Source organism: Microcaecilia unicolor, chromosome 8 (genome assembly GCF_901765095.1).
Source record: "Microcaecilia unicolor chromosome 8, aMicUni1.1, whole genome shotgun sequence".
Taxonomy (NCBI): Eukaryota; Metazoa; Chordata; class Amphibia; order Gymnophiona; family Siphonopidae; genus Microcaecilia; species Microcaecilia unicolor.
Window position 1 is genome coordinate 247,208,384 of NC_044038.1, and position 16,657 is coordinate 247,225,040.

A 16,657-nucleotide genomic window follows, 5' to 3' on the forward strand; every position below is an offset into this window, starting at 1 on the left:
AAGTGATGTCATTAAATTGTGTCTGTTTAGAATACTTTTGAGCATTGGGATAAAAAAACATATAGACAGCCCAGCTGTTTTAAGAAATTTGGTGACCATACAAAGCATTTGTTAATTGCTAATTGGCTTGTTCAATTAATTTGCATGCATAAGTTTAAGTGTCACTTATGGAACAATAGGGTATATTCCAATAAGAACTAGGACCAGTTACTCTGTGAAGCAGTCACTTAGCACATTTTGGGGGGGGGGGGTCTTTTATTTATTTGTTGCATTTGTATCCCACATTTTCCCACCTATTTGCAGGCTCAATGTGGCTTACATTGTTCCGCCATGGCCAACACCATACCAGAATAAAAGATACAATTAGAAATTACACAAGAATATGGGTAACATAATGGATTAAAGCGTCAGGTATAAAGAGATCACAGTCGGAATAACAGTTAAAGCAGTAATGCGCTAAAGTTCAAAAGATGGATCGTTGTGGTATGCTCTGTTGAAGAGGTAGGTCTTCAGTGATTTCCGAAAGTTGATTAGGTCACGCATTTTTTTCACATCAAGTAGTAATGCATTCCAAAGCTACGTGCCTATGTAGGAGAAGCTGGATGCATGTGTTAATTTGTGTCCTTTTACAAAGCCGCACTAGCATTGTTAGCATACGCGAATGATTAGCATGTACTAAACGCTAGAGATGCCTTTAGGAATATATGGGCATCTCTAGTATTTAGCGCATACATATTTAACACATACGCTAAAAATGCTAGTGCGCATTTGTAAAAGGACTCGTTAGAGAGAGTTAACCTCCCTGTCATATCCTGATGACATGGAGGGGAATAATCGAACGGGGCCGGCCATCTGTATGGGCGGCCATATCTATGGCCGGCCCCGTAAAGCGGCATACCCGACCGTATTATCGAAACAAGATGGCTGGCCATCTTCCGTTTCGATAATATGGTCGGGGCCAGCCAAATCTCAACATTTGGGCCAGAGTTAGAGATCACCGCCATTGGTTTCTGCTGATAATGGAAACTAATGGCGGCCATCTCAAACCCAGCCAAATCCAAGCCCTTTGGTCATGGGAGGAGCCAGAATTCATAGTGCACTGGTCCCCCTCACATGCCAGGACACTAACCAGGCACCCTAGGGGGCACTGCAGTGGACATCACAAATTGATCCCAGCTGCATAGCTCCCTTACCTTGGGTGCTGAGCCCCCCAAATCCCCCCCAAAACCTACTACTCACAACTGTACACCACTACCATAGCCCTTAGGGATGAAGGGGGGCACCTACATGTGGGTACAGTGGGTTTTGGAGGGCTCACATTTACCACCACAAGTGTAACAGGTGGGGGGGGGGTGGGCCTGGGTCTGCCTGCCTGAAGTCCAGTGCAGTACCCACAAAAAACTGCTCCAGGGACCTGCATAGAGCTGGGTATGACATTTGAGGCTGGCATAGAGACTGGCACAAAAATGTTAAATTTTTTTTTGGGTGGGAGGGGGTTGGTGACCACTAGGGGAGTAAGGGGTGGTGATCCCCAGTTCCCTCCGGTGGTCATCTGGTCAGTTGGGGCACTTTTTTGAGGCTTGGTCCTAAAAATAAATGGACCAAGTAAAGCCGGCCAAGTACTCATCAGAGCCGGCCTTTTTTCCATTATCAGCCGAAGCTGGCCATCTATTAACCACGCCTCCGTCCTGCCTTCGGTACCCTGCTGACACGCCCCTTTGAACTTTGGCCGCCCCTGTGACAGAAAGCAGTTGAAGCCGGCCAAAATCGGCTTTCGATTATATCGATTGGCCAGGTTTAGGAGATGGCCGGCCATCTCCTGATTTGTGTCGGAAGATGGCCAGCCTTCTCCTTCGAAAATAAGCAGGATATTCAGCCAATTAATATGAGCAATTAAAATCTGCTGTTATTATTGTGTTTCCAGGTTTAGCAGTCTGTCTAATCTGTTAGCATTTCATAACCACGGTATTGACTCCTTGTCTCTGCTAATATTATCCATCTTCTGTCTCATGCTCTTCTGATTTTGTTCTCACAGGTTGTTTATGCAGTTGGGGCACTGGCCAAAGCCACCTATGACCGAATGTTCAAGTGGCTGGTGACCAGAATTAACAAGACACTGGACACCAAGTTGGCCCGACAGTTCTTCATTGGAGTTCTGGACATTGCAGGCTTTGAAATCTTTGAAGTGAGTCCTTGCATGAATCTAAGGCAGTTCATGTAAAAAAAAAAACCTGTAATAACACCATGTACCATATAAAGTATTGCAGGAAACATTCCTCCACTTTCTTCCCACTGTTCCAAATTCCTCTCTTAAGAGCTGTGAAAAGGCAGATAGAGAAGTGTTTTAGTTTGCAATGAAATAGGACATCTCAACCTATCTTCTTGTTTCATCTCATTTCATTTTGAAAATGAAGTCAAAGAAAAAAAAAACCCAAAATGCTAAAAAAAAAAAAAAAAAACACAAGAAGACACAGCCAGACCCAGAGCCTCCCTTCCACCTCTAGGAAAAAACTCCACTGCTGCCAATGTTCTAAAAAGACCCTCAAACTCTGCACCTTTCCCTTCCCACCTTCCTCCTAACTTTGGATCCCCAGTGGGAAGGAGTAATCCCTGCATGTCACTCTTGCCTCACCAGCCTACTAGTACTGTTTCCAGACCACTGGAGCCATGCCAGAAGGTTGTCTACATGTTTGCCGTGGGGGGAAGGCCCTGAGGCTGGGGCAGCCAGGGTGGGGGGGGGGGGGGGGGGGGGGAAGAGAAAGAACCAGCCCCAGCAGTGACACCTAGACCTGACATTTCTTCCTTTTCACTTTGGCATCAGTATTCAGTGTAGCATACAAGGTATCGAGTTAAACAGATTAACCAGTGAATGAAAAAAGATACCCTGTGAAGTCATTGGTTTTGAATATACCTGTTTAAGCAGATATAGTTATCTGGATAATTTTAAGACAGCTATTCACCACAACCAGTTACATAATATAAACATACCAAGATAATCAGTTACATTTTAACCAGACATTTTAAGACAATTTAAAGCTGAAGATTTGTCTGTTACCTCCTTTAGTTAACCAGACAAATCTTTTCAATATCTGCCTCTATGATTTCCCTTTTTTTATTTTTAATTTTGTTTGTTTTAAATAAAACAACAAATTAAACAAATAAAATGTAACAAAAAGCATAAGAAAAATTAAAATATGTTTTGTGCATCCCCATAGTGGGATCTCCTGAAATGGAAAAACATAAATGTGCTGAAGGACTGTGTTTCCCTCTCTCTGAGCTGAACTGGGTTTCCTCTGTGCTTCCTCCTTGCTCATATGTTGATTCCTGTCACATTTCAGTTTAACAGCTTTGAGCAGTTGTGCATCAACTTCACAAATGAAAAACTGCAACAGTTCTTCAACCATCACATGTTTGTCCTGGAGCAAGAGGAATACAAGAAAGAGGGAATTGAGTGGGTCTTCATTGACTTTGGACTGGATCTACAAGCCTGCATTGACCTGATTGAAAAGGTGCCTTAAATAAGCTATAAGTGCCTCCTTTTATTGAACACATCAGACCTGATCTACAGCTCAGCACATACCGTGCCATTAGCAAAATATGTACAAGGTCGAAAGCGATCCCCGATCCCAATAAAAACCTCTTTCTAGCAACTCAGTATTTTATAAAATGTACTAACTCATGTCAAAGATTCCAGCTTTGTGAGTATCTCTGTTCATTTCTTTGGTCAGAATGTCCCAAAATCATCAAACAGATGGAGCTGACATAAACCACGAAAATCTATATAATATATTCATCGCTAAAGAATGTTTTCATGTTGTCAGGGAAAATAGTGAGTAAATAAATTGTGGAGAAAAATGACCTTCACTCAAAAATGCTAAAGAGCCCTTGATATAGAAGGCTGTAGCTTTTGTCTATCATAGGTCAAAATACTCCACAAAAAATACATTTATAATTTCAAAATAAGCCCCGCAGTCTTCAAAAGCACATTTACTTAAAGTTTAAAATAATCTTCTTCAACACAGAAATGAACATTATGGCTGGAGGTGTATCAAAGGGCCATAACCACAATCTGTAATTCACCAAAATAATAAATCAATGATGACACAAAAAAGTACTTGGCTGTCAAACTTGTTATCCAAGCCAGGGGGCCCTTGTTTCACGGACTTCATGGGAACTCGCTGCACCTCTCATTGCTCACTGCAGTCTAAATTGCCACCGAGGGACTGTGACTGGCTAAATCTGCTTTGTCCTGTTCCACACTTGAGATATTAAGAAACCCTGCTTCTACGACACAAGGGGTAGAAACACTCTGACCCATAATTTAATTTTTCTTCAATCTCTGTGCTCCTGGCTTCTTTGTACACCTTTATTTATTTATTGGGATGGATGACGAGATTGATTGTACTTTGTACCAGTAGTTCCACAGTCCTTAGTTGCTTTTTAAAGCCCACTCACTTGTTTTGAAAATCTTGTGTTGATGTAATTAGAAGGTACCAGTGACTATGTGCATTGAAAATAAGCAGCATGATGGTAACAGCCCTGTCCCGCTGTCTAGCCACTTGGTATCCTGTCTATCTTGGAAGAGGAGTGCATGTTCCCAAAAGCCACGGACATCACCTTCAAGGCCAAACTGTATGACAACCACCTGGGCAAGTCACCAAACTTCCAGAAGCCCAAACTTGATAAAAAGCGCAAATATGAACCTCACTTCGAACTAGTCCATTATGCAGGAGTGGTAAGTTGTTGCATTTTCTTTTCTGTATTTGTTTTATGTGTTAATGTCCTTTATGGTTGCTGAGATCCACAGTCAGTGATGTTCTCCAGTACACAGAGAGCTTAGGTAGAGCAGAAATCTGAATCTATATGGGTGAAAGAGGGGCTGTTTCATGTCTGGGATCTGCAGTTAAGATTTCTAACTAGGCAAGCATTATATGGCATGACGTGTCAGCCACTGTTCATTAGGAACTAAGCTGAAATCAACAATTTTCCCATATCAGATAAATGGTAGATGTTAATACCTTTCTGTAACTAGTGACCCAGGCATGATATGATACGTAGTAATAAAGCAGCGAGACACACAGTATCTCTCAGTGGAGCCCTCCAGTCCTAGAGTGACAGGCTCTGTATTCCTGTGTCCACTCCTTGAGATGTCCAGTCCTAGAGTGACAAGCTCTGTATTCCTGTGTCCACTCCTTGAGATGTCCAGTCCTAGAGTGACAGGCTCTGTATTCCTGTGTCCACGTCTAGAGATGCCCAGTCCTAGAGTGACAGGCTCTATATTCCTGTGTCCACTCCTTGAGATGTCCAGTCCTAGAGTGACAAGCTCTGTATTCCTGTGTCCACATCTAGAGATGTCCAGTCCTAGAGTGAAAGGTTCTATATTTCTGAGCTCTTTAATCCTAAAATTAAAAGCCATCACATCTAGCAGGAGCAGGCATTATATAAAGGTACAAATACATGCTGAAAAGGTGGATTTTACAAGACTGGACATCCAGGAGTCGAGCTAAAAATGAACTCCACTTTAAAATGGATTGAACACAGAGAGAGAATCACATTTTTCACTCAGTCACTCATGCAAACACCAGGCCCAAATCAGCAGATAGCGACATGCTTGCTTCAGATCAGGTACAAGTGCCAATACCTAGGGCAGGGTGGTAACCTTTATACTCGGAGGGCCACATGAATGTCAGAACTGTCCCTGGTGGCCACAACATTATATAATGTCAGAACTGGACATACATAATATAGTAAGATAGTAGATGACGACAGATGAAGACTTGTATGGTTCATCTAATCTGCCCAACAAGATAAACTCATAGCATAAAGCTCCAGAGACCACCTGCAATAGATAAATATAGTACAAATATAAATGGAAACAAACTGCTAGAGTGGGCTATTCTGAAAATATTTGTAAAGTACAGTATTTAAAATTTCCAAAATGTTTTCTCCGTTTACTTCCCATGGTCTTGCAGGTCGCATATAATTCAGTGTCCGACCTCAGGTTTTTTCGGCATATTTTTCATTCTTACCCAAAACATAACCCCTTCCATACTGTGTATGCTGTGGGCACACGTATGTACATAACGACTTTGCTAAAATGTCCACTTAGATACACAGGGCATTTACACGTGAATTAGTTTGTATCCCACACTACTTATCTCCTTCATAGAATCTAGGCAGATATACAAATGCAGTGCAACCATTGTGAAATATTGTCTCCTCTCTTAGGTCCCATACAATATCATGGGCTGGCTGGATAAGAACAAGGATCCCTTAAATGAGACTGTGGTGACAATCTTCCAAAAGTCTTCTAACAAACTCCTGGCCAGCTTATATGAAAACTACGTGAGCTCATATTCAGGTGGGTCTAACTACTACTACTACTACTACTACTACTTAACATTTCTAAAGCGCTACTAGGGTTACGCAGCGCTGTACAGTTTAACAAAGAAGGACAGTCCCTGCTCAAAGGAGCTTACAATCTGAAGGACAAAATGTCAAATTGGGGCAGTCTAGATTTCCTGAATAGAGGTATGGTGGTTAGGTGCTGAGTGGTTAGGTGCTGAGTCTAATTGTGATGTAACGACACCAATTCATCTAATTATATAATAAACCCCTGAAAATCCTGCCCTTCTTTATACTATCAAAGCTGAGCCTTTGTAAATTATATTGGGGAACTGAATGGTTTTAAGTGTTCTTTTCTTCCCTATCATTACACATTTACAGACCTTCAAACGTGTGTAAGACCGACAATCTCAAAGAGTCTGGCAGAGGTCAAACCATTCCCTTGCCTGGATGTGTTCTCTGCAGGAGGGGTTTGAAATTGATGACTATTGGGGTGGGGGGGGGGGTCTCAAGGAACTCTGAAGGGACTGTATTATGCAGGAATTAACAGCTCAGCCAAGCTCAACCAGATGGTTTGTTGCCCTACTGCAGAAATTCCCAACCTTTTTGGTTGTCTGGACAGCCCCCCCCCTTCCAGCCAGTCCCTAGCAGTCTCTCTTCCCCCCCCCCCCCCCCCCTCCCTGCAGCAAGAAAAGACTTTATCTTCTCTATGACAGTCTCACAGACCACAGACTGGGAAGTGTTCACTTCTGTATTCATGGAGTTCTTTTCATTATCCCATTCATTTCTCTTAATCAATGTAGCAATACATGAACTCAATCAGCCTGTTCAGGTGGTCTGGGGTGAGTTAACAACCTAATGTATTCATTTAAAACAGCCACAAGCGTTAGGAGGTCTTAGAATATGTCAGCTGAATTTAAATAGGCAAAAAACACTCTGGCCAATGTTCAGCCGATTGCATAGGAGGCAGATCTGTGGGTGCAGTCGGTGCTTGAGCACATTCCTTGACTGTGTCCGGGGAGGTGTAATTTCCATTGGGTTTAGTATTCCCAATCATTTTGAAAGGTTGGCTCTTATGGCTGGTGGCAGTCAGCATTTTTCTGGCCACCAACGACTTTATTCCTGGCTATTCAACATGGGCCTTGTCCAGGCACCGCCACTGAATCCAGGCAAATGTGGTTGGAAACACAATCAATGGTCCTAAGCCATGCAGATTATTGCAACAGAATCTATGCGGAATGCAAAGAACAACTCACAAAAAAACTCCAGACTGCCCAAAACACAGCAGCCAGACTGATATATGGTAAAACACAATTCGAAAGCGCTAAACCCCTTCGAGAAAAGCTGCACTGGCTCCCAAAGAACGGATCATCTCCAAAATATGCACATTGGTCCACAAAATCATCTACGGCATAGTCCCAGGATACATGACAGACCTAATAGATCTACCAACGAGAAACAGACTCGGATCAGCACGATCATACCTAAACCTACATTACCCAAACGGCAAAGGGCTAAAATACAAAACAACTTATGCATCTAGCTTCTCCTACATAAGCGCACAACTGTAGAATGGACTCCCATATGCAGTGAAAACAATACAAGACCACCTAAATTTCAGGAAGTCATTAATAGAAATCAAACAAAATAAAACATGGAAAAGAAAATAAGATGATACCTTTTTTATTGGACATAACTTAATACATTTCTTGATTAGCTTTCGAAGGTTGCCCTTCTTCGTCAGATCGGAAATCGAAGAAGGGCAACCTTTGAAAGCTAATCAAGAAATGTATTAAGTTATGTCCAATAAAAAAGGTATCATCTTATTTTCTTTTCCATGTTTTATTTTGTTTGATTTCTATTGATAACCTTTAAGAGTGGACTAACACGGCTACCACACCTCTCTACTTAGGAAGTCATTAAAAACCCACCTCTTCAAAAAAGCTTATCCCAACGATCCAACATAAATCTCCACACCCAACACAACATAATCAATGTTCATACTGGTCAATTTACTTTCCTCTTTCCCCTTGACCCCATGACGCCTGATTCACTTCTACCTCATCTGACCTCAATACAATCTTGTATTTGTTATTAACCGAAATGGCAAACGCCTTTACGGTACTTTGTAAGCCACATTGAGCCTGCAAATAGGTGGGAAAATGTGGGATATAAATGTAACAAATAATAATAAAATAATTATGTGGTTTATTACAATATTCAGCACTTAACCATGTAAAGATAGGACAGCGTTTTATGCCACGCAACGTATGTGGTTAATCTGCTGAATATCGGCACTTAACCAGATAAAGATAGTAGATGTTAAGGTATTTCAGTTTTGCTTCTGGATTGTAGGGAACAGAAGTTCATTTATTCTATTTAATTATTCCAACAGACACCCCCAAGACTGGAGTCAAAGAGAAGCGAAAGAAGGCTGCTTCATTTCAAACGGTATCCCAGCTGCACAAGGTCAGTGAAAGAAATGAAGAGAGCAGACAGGGACTGAAAAGAGAGATAAGAACATGAAAGACCAAAGAGAGACTGCATTGAAAGAGATCAGAGAGACACTTCACAGAGCAGTGGCGTAGCCAGACACACAGTTTTGGGTGGGCCTGGGTCCGGATCCAAAGTGGGTGGGCACAAAAACCCCACACCCAGCCTGGCATCTTTTCCTCCCCCTCCCCCCACAAGTGATCCGATCTCTCAACCCCATCCCCCCCACACACATGTAACTTTTAAACACCAGTTCTTTGCTGGCAATGAGCAGCGACAGATACACACTGCTCACACTGGCCCCACAGCCTTCCCTCTGACATATTCCCGCCTATGCAGAAACAAGAAATTGCGTCAAAGGGAATGCTATGGGGCCAGCGCGAGCAGTGTGTATCAGTTGCTGTTCACAGTCAGCGAAGAACTAAAAGGTACATAGGAGGGAGAGATGCGGGCCTTGGGGATCCCCATCAGCTGGCTACTGGGTGAGCCTTAGCCCAAAGTGGGACAGGCACAAACACAAAGATTGTATAGAGAAGTAGATTCCAACCCAATCTTCAGAAACCCCGTTTGACCAGTCTACTTTTCAGGGTATCCGTAATGAATATTCATGAGGTATATCTGCAAACACTATGGTTTATGGTTATTTGGGTTTGATATACCCAGTGCGTTTTTTCTAGCAAAAAAAGTACCGGTAATCAAATGCTAAACCACTCTTCAGGGGTGGGGTGATCACTGAGGGACTCACCCCACAATAGCCAGGCCCCCTGGAACCAGTCACAGAATCTATGACAAGGCAGAATTGGTGTGTAGAGCCTGAGCTTTTTCATTAAAACTTGGAGTCCATGAGTCAATTTTAGCAGACAATGGAAAAGGTGCCAGTACCCCCAAGTACCCCCTCAAAAAAAAGCCCTGGATATAACATTCTTATTAAGTATGTCAAAACAGTTTACATATAAAAAAATTAAAAGAAAAAGAAAAGAACTCCATGTTTAAAGTAAATTTAATTATGCTAGATAGAAGGGAAAAGTCAGTGTAACTCACTAAAAGAAATTAGTGGAAACCAATAACCTTGTACTACTTTAGTTGAAAGGAGAATAGATTTCATGTGGCCAAATACAGTAACTTTTTAGCCTTCAGGCTCAAACCTGGCCCATTTGTAATCCTAGGTCAAAAGCTCCCAATATATTATCACATGCACAAATGTTTTCTTATTTTTTACCACTTTTTAAAACTTACTAATACCATGCAATACTGCTCAAAAGCACATGTAGACGTTTACATGTCTGCTGCACACCCAGCTCAGTGGCAGCAGTATCTGAATATCCCCTGAAGAAGCTGTTGGTGAAACAGAGATCCCCATTGGAAGGAAGGAAGTTTTGAAAGATAAGTGCTGCAAATCTTGTGGCAGAGCAATGCCTTCTGATTGAGCTTGAAAAAAGATTAAATTTCAAGACGTAATAGTGCCTTGACATTTTGGCATGTGCATTTGAGCAGTGTTGCATGGAATCAGTAAGTTTTAAAAAGTGGTAATATATTGGGAGTTTTTGACCTATGATTACAAAGGGGCCAGGTTTGAGTCTGAAGACTAAAAGAGGTTTTTTTTCTCCCTTCAACTAAAATAGTCCAAGGTTTTTTTTGGTTTTCACTAATTTCTTCTAGTAAAATAAATGTCAAACATTCCTGCTATTAGTAGCCTAGTGGCTAGTGCAGTGGACTTTGATCCTGGGGAACTGGGTTTGATTCCCACTGCAGCTCCTTGTGACTCTGGGCAAGTCACTTAACCCTCCATTGCCCCTGGTACAAAATAAGTACCTGAATATATGTAAACCGCTTTGAATGTAGTTGCAAAAAACTCAGAAAGGCGGTATATCAAGTCCCATTTCCCTTTCCCTTATGACATCACAATATCAGAAGTGAGCCAATCAAACCATTGTGACATCACTGATGAGGTTGGCTCTTATTGGTGGAATGAGTGGAGGAGTAGCCTAGTGGTTAGTGCAGTGGACTTTGATCCTGGGGAACTGGATTCAATTCCCAGTGCAGCTCCTTGTGACTCTGAGCAAGTCACTTAACCCTCCATTGCCCCGGTACACAATAAGTACCTGAATATATGTAAAACTGCTTTGAATGTAGTTGCAAAATACCACAGAAAGGCGGTATATCAAGTCCCATTTCCATTCCATTATATCAGGGAGCTTATTTAAGTAGATAAGCAACACACATACCCTCATCATAGTATAAACTTGTACAATATAACCCATAACCAAGTTGTAACAAATGTATTTTCATTATTCTTATCTTATTGTAAGCCACACTGAGCTCGCAAAGAGGTGGGAAAATGTGGGATACAAATGCAAACAATAAATAAACATATGAATTAATCAAACAAGCAAATATAATATAGCGAGAAAATACAATTCAGTCATAAATTCTACCCTCACACCGCAGTCCCGTCTCTCGGACCCTAAATAACCTGTGAGCAGCAGGCCTTTAGGGATGCCCAAACTTTTTATGCTCAGGTTCAGCTCAGAGCGATTGAGGAGAAGCAGTGAAGGAGGCACAGGATCTAGCTACCGATGGTGATGGGGAGAGTAAGATGGTGTTGATAGAAAAATCAGAGTAGCCTAGTTGGTTGGTACAGAATAATCATAGGACAGAAGGGCGAAGGAGTTTCTGTGTTAAGTGCTTTATGGACAAGGACTGAATTCTATGTTGGATAAGAAGCCAATGATAGTTCTATGAGTAAATGACAGAGCAGAGACTCCTGTCCATATTATGTTGAAGCCATTTCAAATTAAATACATTCTTACTCCTGCAGTAATGGAGTCTCCCTCACAAAAGACAAGTGAATGCAAATGTCTCTCATAGATATAAGTTACATATTCTCTAAACTTGACTGGCCCTGCTGAGCACTGGCACAGATGAAAGAGAGAGAGAGAGATGTACATCTCTCTATATAAAAGGCAACACCAAAGTTCTTGAAGCCTCCAGCCGGAAGTGTGAAGGGGGAGAGATATCCGGTTTCCCCATGAGTGTCTGCCCCGCCCTCTCTGTAACACAAATAGTCAGTGAAGGAAAACAGCAGAGCAGGAAATCAAATCGCTGGCTCTGTAACAGTGAAGGACTCAGAGGGGGGAGGGGAGAGAGGCCAGAGGGCAGGGACACATACACTCCCACATGCACACAGAAGAAAACATTGCTAGCCCCCATTTCATTTGCATCAGAAATGGGGCTTTTTTACTAGTATTTTATAAAATGTATATAGTTCTGATGAGAATACAATTATACCTATCTTTAAGCTGGTGTGAATGTGGATCCTTTCCTTGGGGTAATTTAATAACTGCACATATGTACAATTGGCACAAGATATGCAGCCACATGACTTTCCTGCCTAGGAGCTAATGTCATTCAGTTTCCCTCACTGGGTCACTAGCATTTCACAATCTCCAGATAGAACGTAGTGTCAGGATTTCTACTTTATCATCTCTGCTAGAGCAAAAGGGACAGTGAGAATCTTTCAGTGAGAGAGTGGCTGATGTCACATCTTGCCCTCCAGTGAGAAAGAGGTAGGTCGGTGATGTTATAGCTTCCCCATCAACGAGAGAGAGGCAGTTAAGACTTGCAGTGATGTTTAGATAAATTATTACATGAACATCACTCTAAGTCTGTGCTGTTTCTCGCTTGCTCTCACCTTCTGTGCCAAGAAGAGGATCCTCACCTGGCAAGAAGCAAGATCTGACAGGGAGGGCTTGCAATGCACAAAGACTTCTGTTCCAGGGTTAATCTTTGAGAGCAGTAAGGGCTGGCGAGCAAACATTTCCCACAGGTGTCTTTCTCTGCTTCCCCTGGCAAAGGTCAGAGCATACACTCAGTCTCCTGTATGGTTGCCACCTCATCCGAGGTCAACTGATCAGGCTTGGTACTGTGCCACTGCATGCATGAATTTGTAGCTCTGATATTCTTTGGACAACCAATGGAAAACTCAGACCTATGAATCCAAATATGCAACGGGACAAAACCAGGATTAAGATCAACCCGCTCAGCTATCCTGGGATGAGGCAGGAATCCTACTCCCACCTCCCCCCAGTCTGCTAGACTGCACAGCATACATTCACCCAGTCTTTCCTCCACCCTTTCACAGAGCCTGACCACACGTTCACTCAATGTCCCACTCCCAACCAGCCTGGAACACACTTTCCCCCAGCAAATGATTAATATGTCAGGGAGCATAAGCCTATATTACACATGAAGGAAGAATTCAAGTGTGAGATTTAGACACCATTGTTCTCTGGCTCTAAAATATTGCTTTCATCATGGAGGAATTTCCAGGAGTTGTAAGTAGTGGCAGCGGGAATCAAGCTCGCGTACATAATCCTGTTCAATGGTATTGCAAGCAGGACGCAGCTAATGTCTACCTCAGTTGAGGGCAAAGTGCAAGGTGGAGCAGGAAAAGGAACCCACGGGCTTTGAGACTGAGCATAGTCAGGTGAGGACACGGCAAGAAAGGAAGAGGCTGGCTCCCAATATTGCAGCACTTTGACCCCTTGTTACAGGAACCTGAAATCTGATGGCTTTACAGTTCCTTTGGACAAATGTTGGTAATACCAATGGGTTATACTGTCCTGAGAATTTCATAACTCAGCCCCTTCCTCCTTCTTCTGCACAGAGTAGAGAGTAGATATCAAACAAGACACCAAGCAACAGATACTGACTAAGAGAAAGACATCTAGTTAGCGCTGGAAAAGATAGAAAATGCAGGAACTCAGGGTGGTCCCAAAGGAAGGAAGAGCAGCAAGAAGTAGCCGGTGGCAGGTAATAACCAGGTAAGGCATCAAGATAGGGTAATTGACAGGAACCATCTGGAGAAACTGAGCCTGTCACTACATAGGAATCATAAGCAGGTGTTGGACATTAATCAAGAAATTACACCAAGCAGGGGCAGAAGCAGGCACAGAGCAGATACTTGGGAACAATCAGCCAGAAATGTTCTAACCTGAAATATTAAATCTGCAGGAAAATCTGAACAAGCTGATGACCAACCTGCGCTCCACTCAGCCTCACTTCGTTCGCTGCATCATTCCCAATGAGACGAAAACCCCAGGTACAATACAACCTCCACAGCCACTCTGAGGCCAAGGAATAGACATATTTATTAACTGTTGATTAACAAAGAATTCACCCCCTCCCACCCCACAATACAGAACCCACAGAGTATAACTCCACAAACTGAGAGAAACAATTTAAGGGCAAGTCTACAATCCAGGCATCAGTATTTACCCGCCAAAGTGCCAGTAGGGTGTCTATTAATAACAGGAGCATTTACATGGGCAGAGCACAGGCAGAGTTTCCAGTTCCACCCGTGGCATATAGAATACGACATCCGAGTTGCACTAGGTCTGTCAGGAACATTGATACTGGGTTATACTGCTGTTCAATAAAAAAAATCTGGGCACCCAGGTACCATTATAAAAACCTCAGGGCACCTAAATGGGGATTATTGTAGAACTGTCTGGTTTTCAAAGCACATCATGGATTCAGCATCAGGTGACAAAGTTATAATCCCCCTGATATTAAAATTGATTTAACCGGCCAGACGTAGAAGCTGACTGGTTCAATAACATATTGGCACCTAACTGCTTGTATTCAGTGGGAGGTGACCAGTTATCTTCACTGAATATTGTTGGTTACCACCTACATCACCGACTATATGGGGTGAACAATATCTGGTTAGGTGCCAATGTTCAGTGGCTATAACCAGATACATTTAGCGGTCAAATAAAGAGCTGATCTATCTTTAACCGCTAAAAAGTTAAGCAGTAGCGCTGAATATTAGCATAACCGGTTCACATTTTAACAGTAATAAAACCCTGGATATTCAATGCCAATTGACCAAAATGACCTGGCATTGAATATACAGGTTTAACGCCAAGAGCGGACAGCAAAAGCTCAATATCAGGCCCACTGTCCTTATCCATGTGTTTAAATAAAAATAAAGAATTAGTAAGTTAATATTGGGTCTATCTGACTTACTAAACAGCTAGACCCGATATTCAGCTGGTGATGGACAGTGCGTTTGCTTCCTCCACCGGTGTTAAACCTGAATACTCCGTGTCAGGCTGTATCTGGGTTTACTTTGGCCGATATGTAGAGCTAACCGGTTAATTTTTTAGCCTGTTACTTAAGTGGCCTATTTTGACCACTCAACATAGCCGGTTTGGCGCTGAATATTGTCAGTTAGTAGTTAGTAACCAGGATAGTCAGCGGGACATAACTGGTTATCTCCCGCTGAATATCCGTGGTTAGGTGCTTAAACCCTATTTAACCGGCTTAAGAGCCATACCAGGCTAGTTAAATAGTTTTGAATGATCGGGGAGGGGGAGGACATAACTTTGCCTACTTAGCTATGCAAGTGTTTATTTATTATGATTTATAAAACTGAATATCAACCTTACCCACATAACCTCCAGTATCACCACTTACTCGGATTTTCCGTGCCTGTGCCTCGATGTGGCCCTGGCATTCAGTATCCGGGTCCAATTTGGTCAGTGCTGATGAGCAGCTGTGGCACTTAATATTGACCAGTAATATCTTGGTTCCTGGATGTACAGGGAGGGGTAACAAGCACAGGCAGTTCATTGTGGTATCTGCATGTTTAGGTGCAATGGATCCATTTTTGGTGTTACACCAGCTGCGCTGTAACGGAGTACTGGAGGGCATCAGGATCTGTCGGAAGGGGTTTCCCAACAGGCTGCTCTACGCAGACTTCAAGCAGCGGTAAGCCAGGGACTGTCCACATGTCATTTACGCTCATGCCAGAAGAATGTCGCCAACAAAAATGGTTGGATTTAAAGGATAATAGTAACAATTAAAGTGGAGAATGGATTTAGAGAAGAATTAGAAGAAAGCAAATAGCAATACTTGTACTCTGTATTCACACTAGAAAGCAAGGACTGTACAGTCACCAAATTACTATCTTTATTCAATCTAATGGCACAACTGAAAGTAGACAAAGACTGTGGAACCAGAAATGAAACATCTCAGAAAACTGAGCTACTGACTACACCCAGAGCTCCTAGTGTCCAGAAATTCTGTGGCTGAGTTCAAAACCTCTCCCTTCCAGGAAAGCAGGAGGAGGAGACAGGGTCAGATTCAAGGTTTTGGTGCCCATAGGCGGGACCGGACAAACAGATCCCAGAAAGTCAGGGGTGGTCAGATATCCCAAAACAAACAAGAGTCAGAAGAGCAGAAGTAGGCCACAGTGCTATGGTGGTGCCCCATTGACCAAGCTGTAAGATAAATGGGAGCAAACGTCTCGTTGGTCTGTGCATTTGATGCTTTAGGCAGTTGCCTGTGTTGACGCATAGCTAAATTCAGACCTGGGAGGCAAGCAGTACCATCTTGTACTTTGTCATTCACCACTGTAGCCCTCAGTGTCCTGGGACCCTTATAGCATAAGAAGATGAGGCCCAATGTGTTCTTCTGCTGCTCTCATCCCCTTTCTTCTCATGTACTTCACCCACATAAAACCAGGGTTAAGAATTATCACAGTACTGAGATTGCGCTGCCTTCCAGAGTTATATCAGTCAGTATAAAACAGTACTTCTGATTTCCTTAGATTTATCAACCGTTCAATCTTGTTGATCATTCGCGTTTAATCAGTAGGTTGTAAGATATAGGAATCTCTGGCAAACTTTTAGACTGGTTCAATTCATACTTCACTGATAGAGTTTATACAGTGCATTGGCCAGGGAGAGGAGTCTTGGCCTTTTCTTTCCAACTCTAGTGTCCCGCTCACCCTGTTTAATATATTTCTGACTCC

General features: G+C 42.6%; 1 protein-coding gene across 1 annotated transcript in view; it reads left to right on the top strand.

The window, feature by feature from the left end:
- The window catches only part of LOC115476995 (myosin-7B-like), a 111,980-nt gene that overhangs the window by 34,582 nt on the left and 60,741 nt on the right, over nucleotides 1-16,657 (top strand). The window contains exons 15-21 of the mRNA XM_030213628.1: nucleotides 2,036-2,185; nucleotides 3,339-3,509; nucleotides 4,556-4,735; nucleotides 6,229-6,361; nucleotides 8,741-8,814; nucleotides 13,852-13,939; nucleotides 15,495-15,612. Coding sequence (XP_030069488.1) covers nucleotides 2,036-2,185; nucleotides 3,339-3,509; nucleotides 4,556-4,735; nucleotides 6,229-6,361; nucleotides 8,741-8,814; nucleotides 13,852-13,939; nucleotides 15,495-15,612 — 914 coding nt within the window. The remainder of the gene's footprint in view (nucleotides 1-2,035; nucleotides 2,186-3,338; nucleotides 3,510-4,555; nucleotides 4,736-6,228; nucleotides 6,362-8,740; nucleotides 8,815-13,851; nucleotides 13,940-15,494; nucleotides 15,613-16,657) is intronic.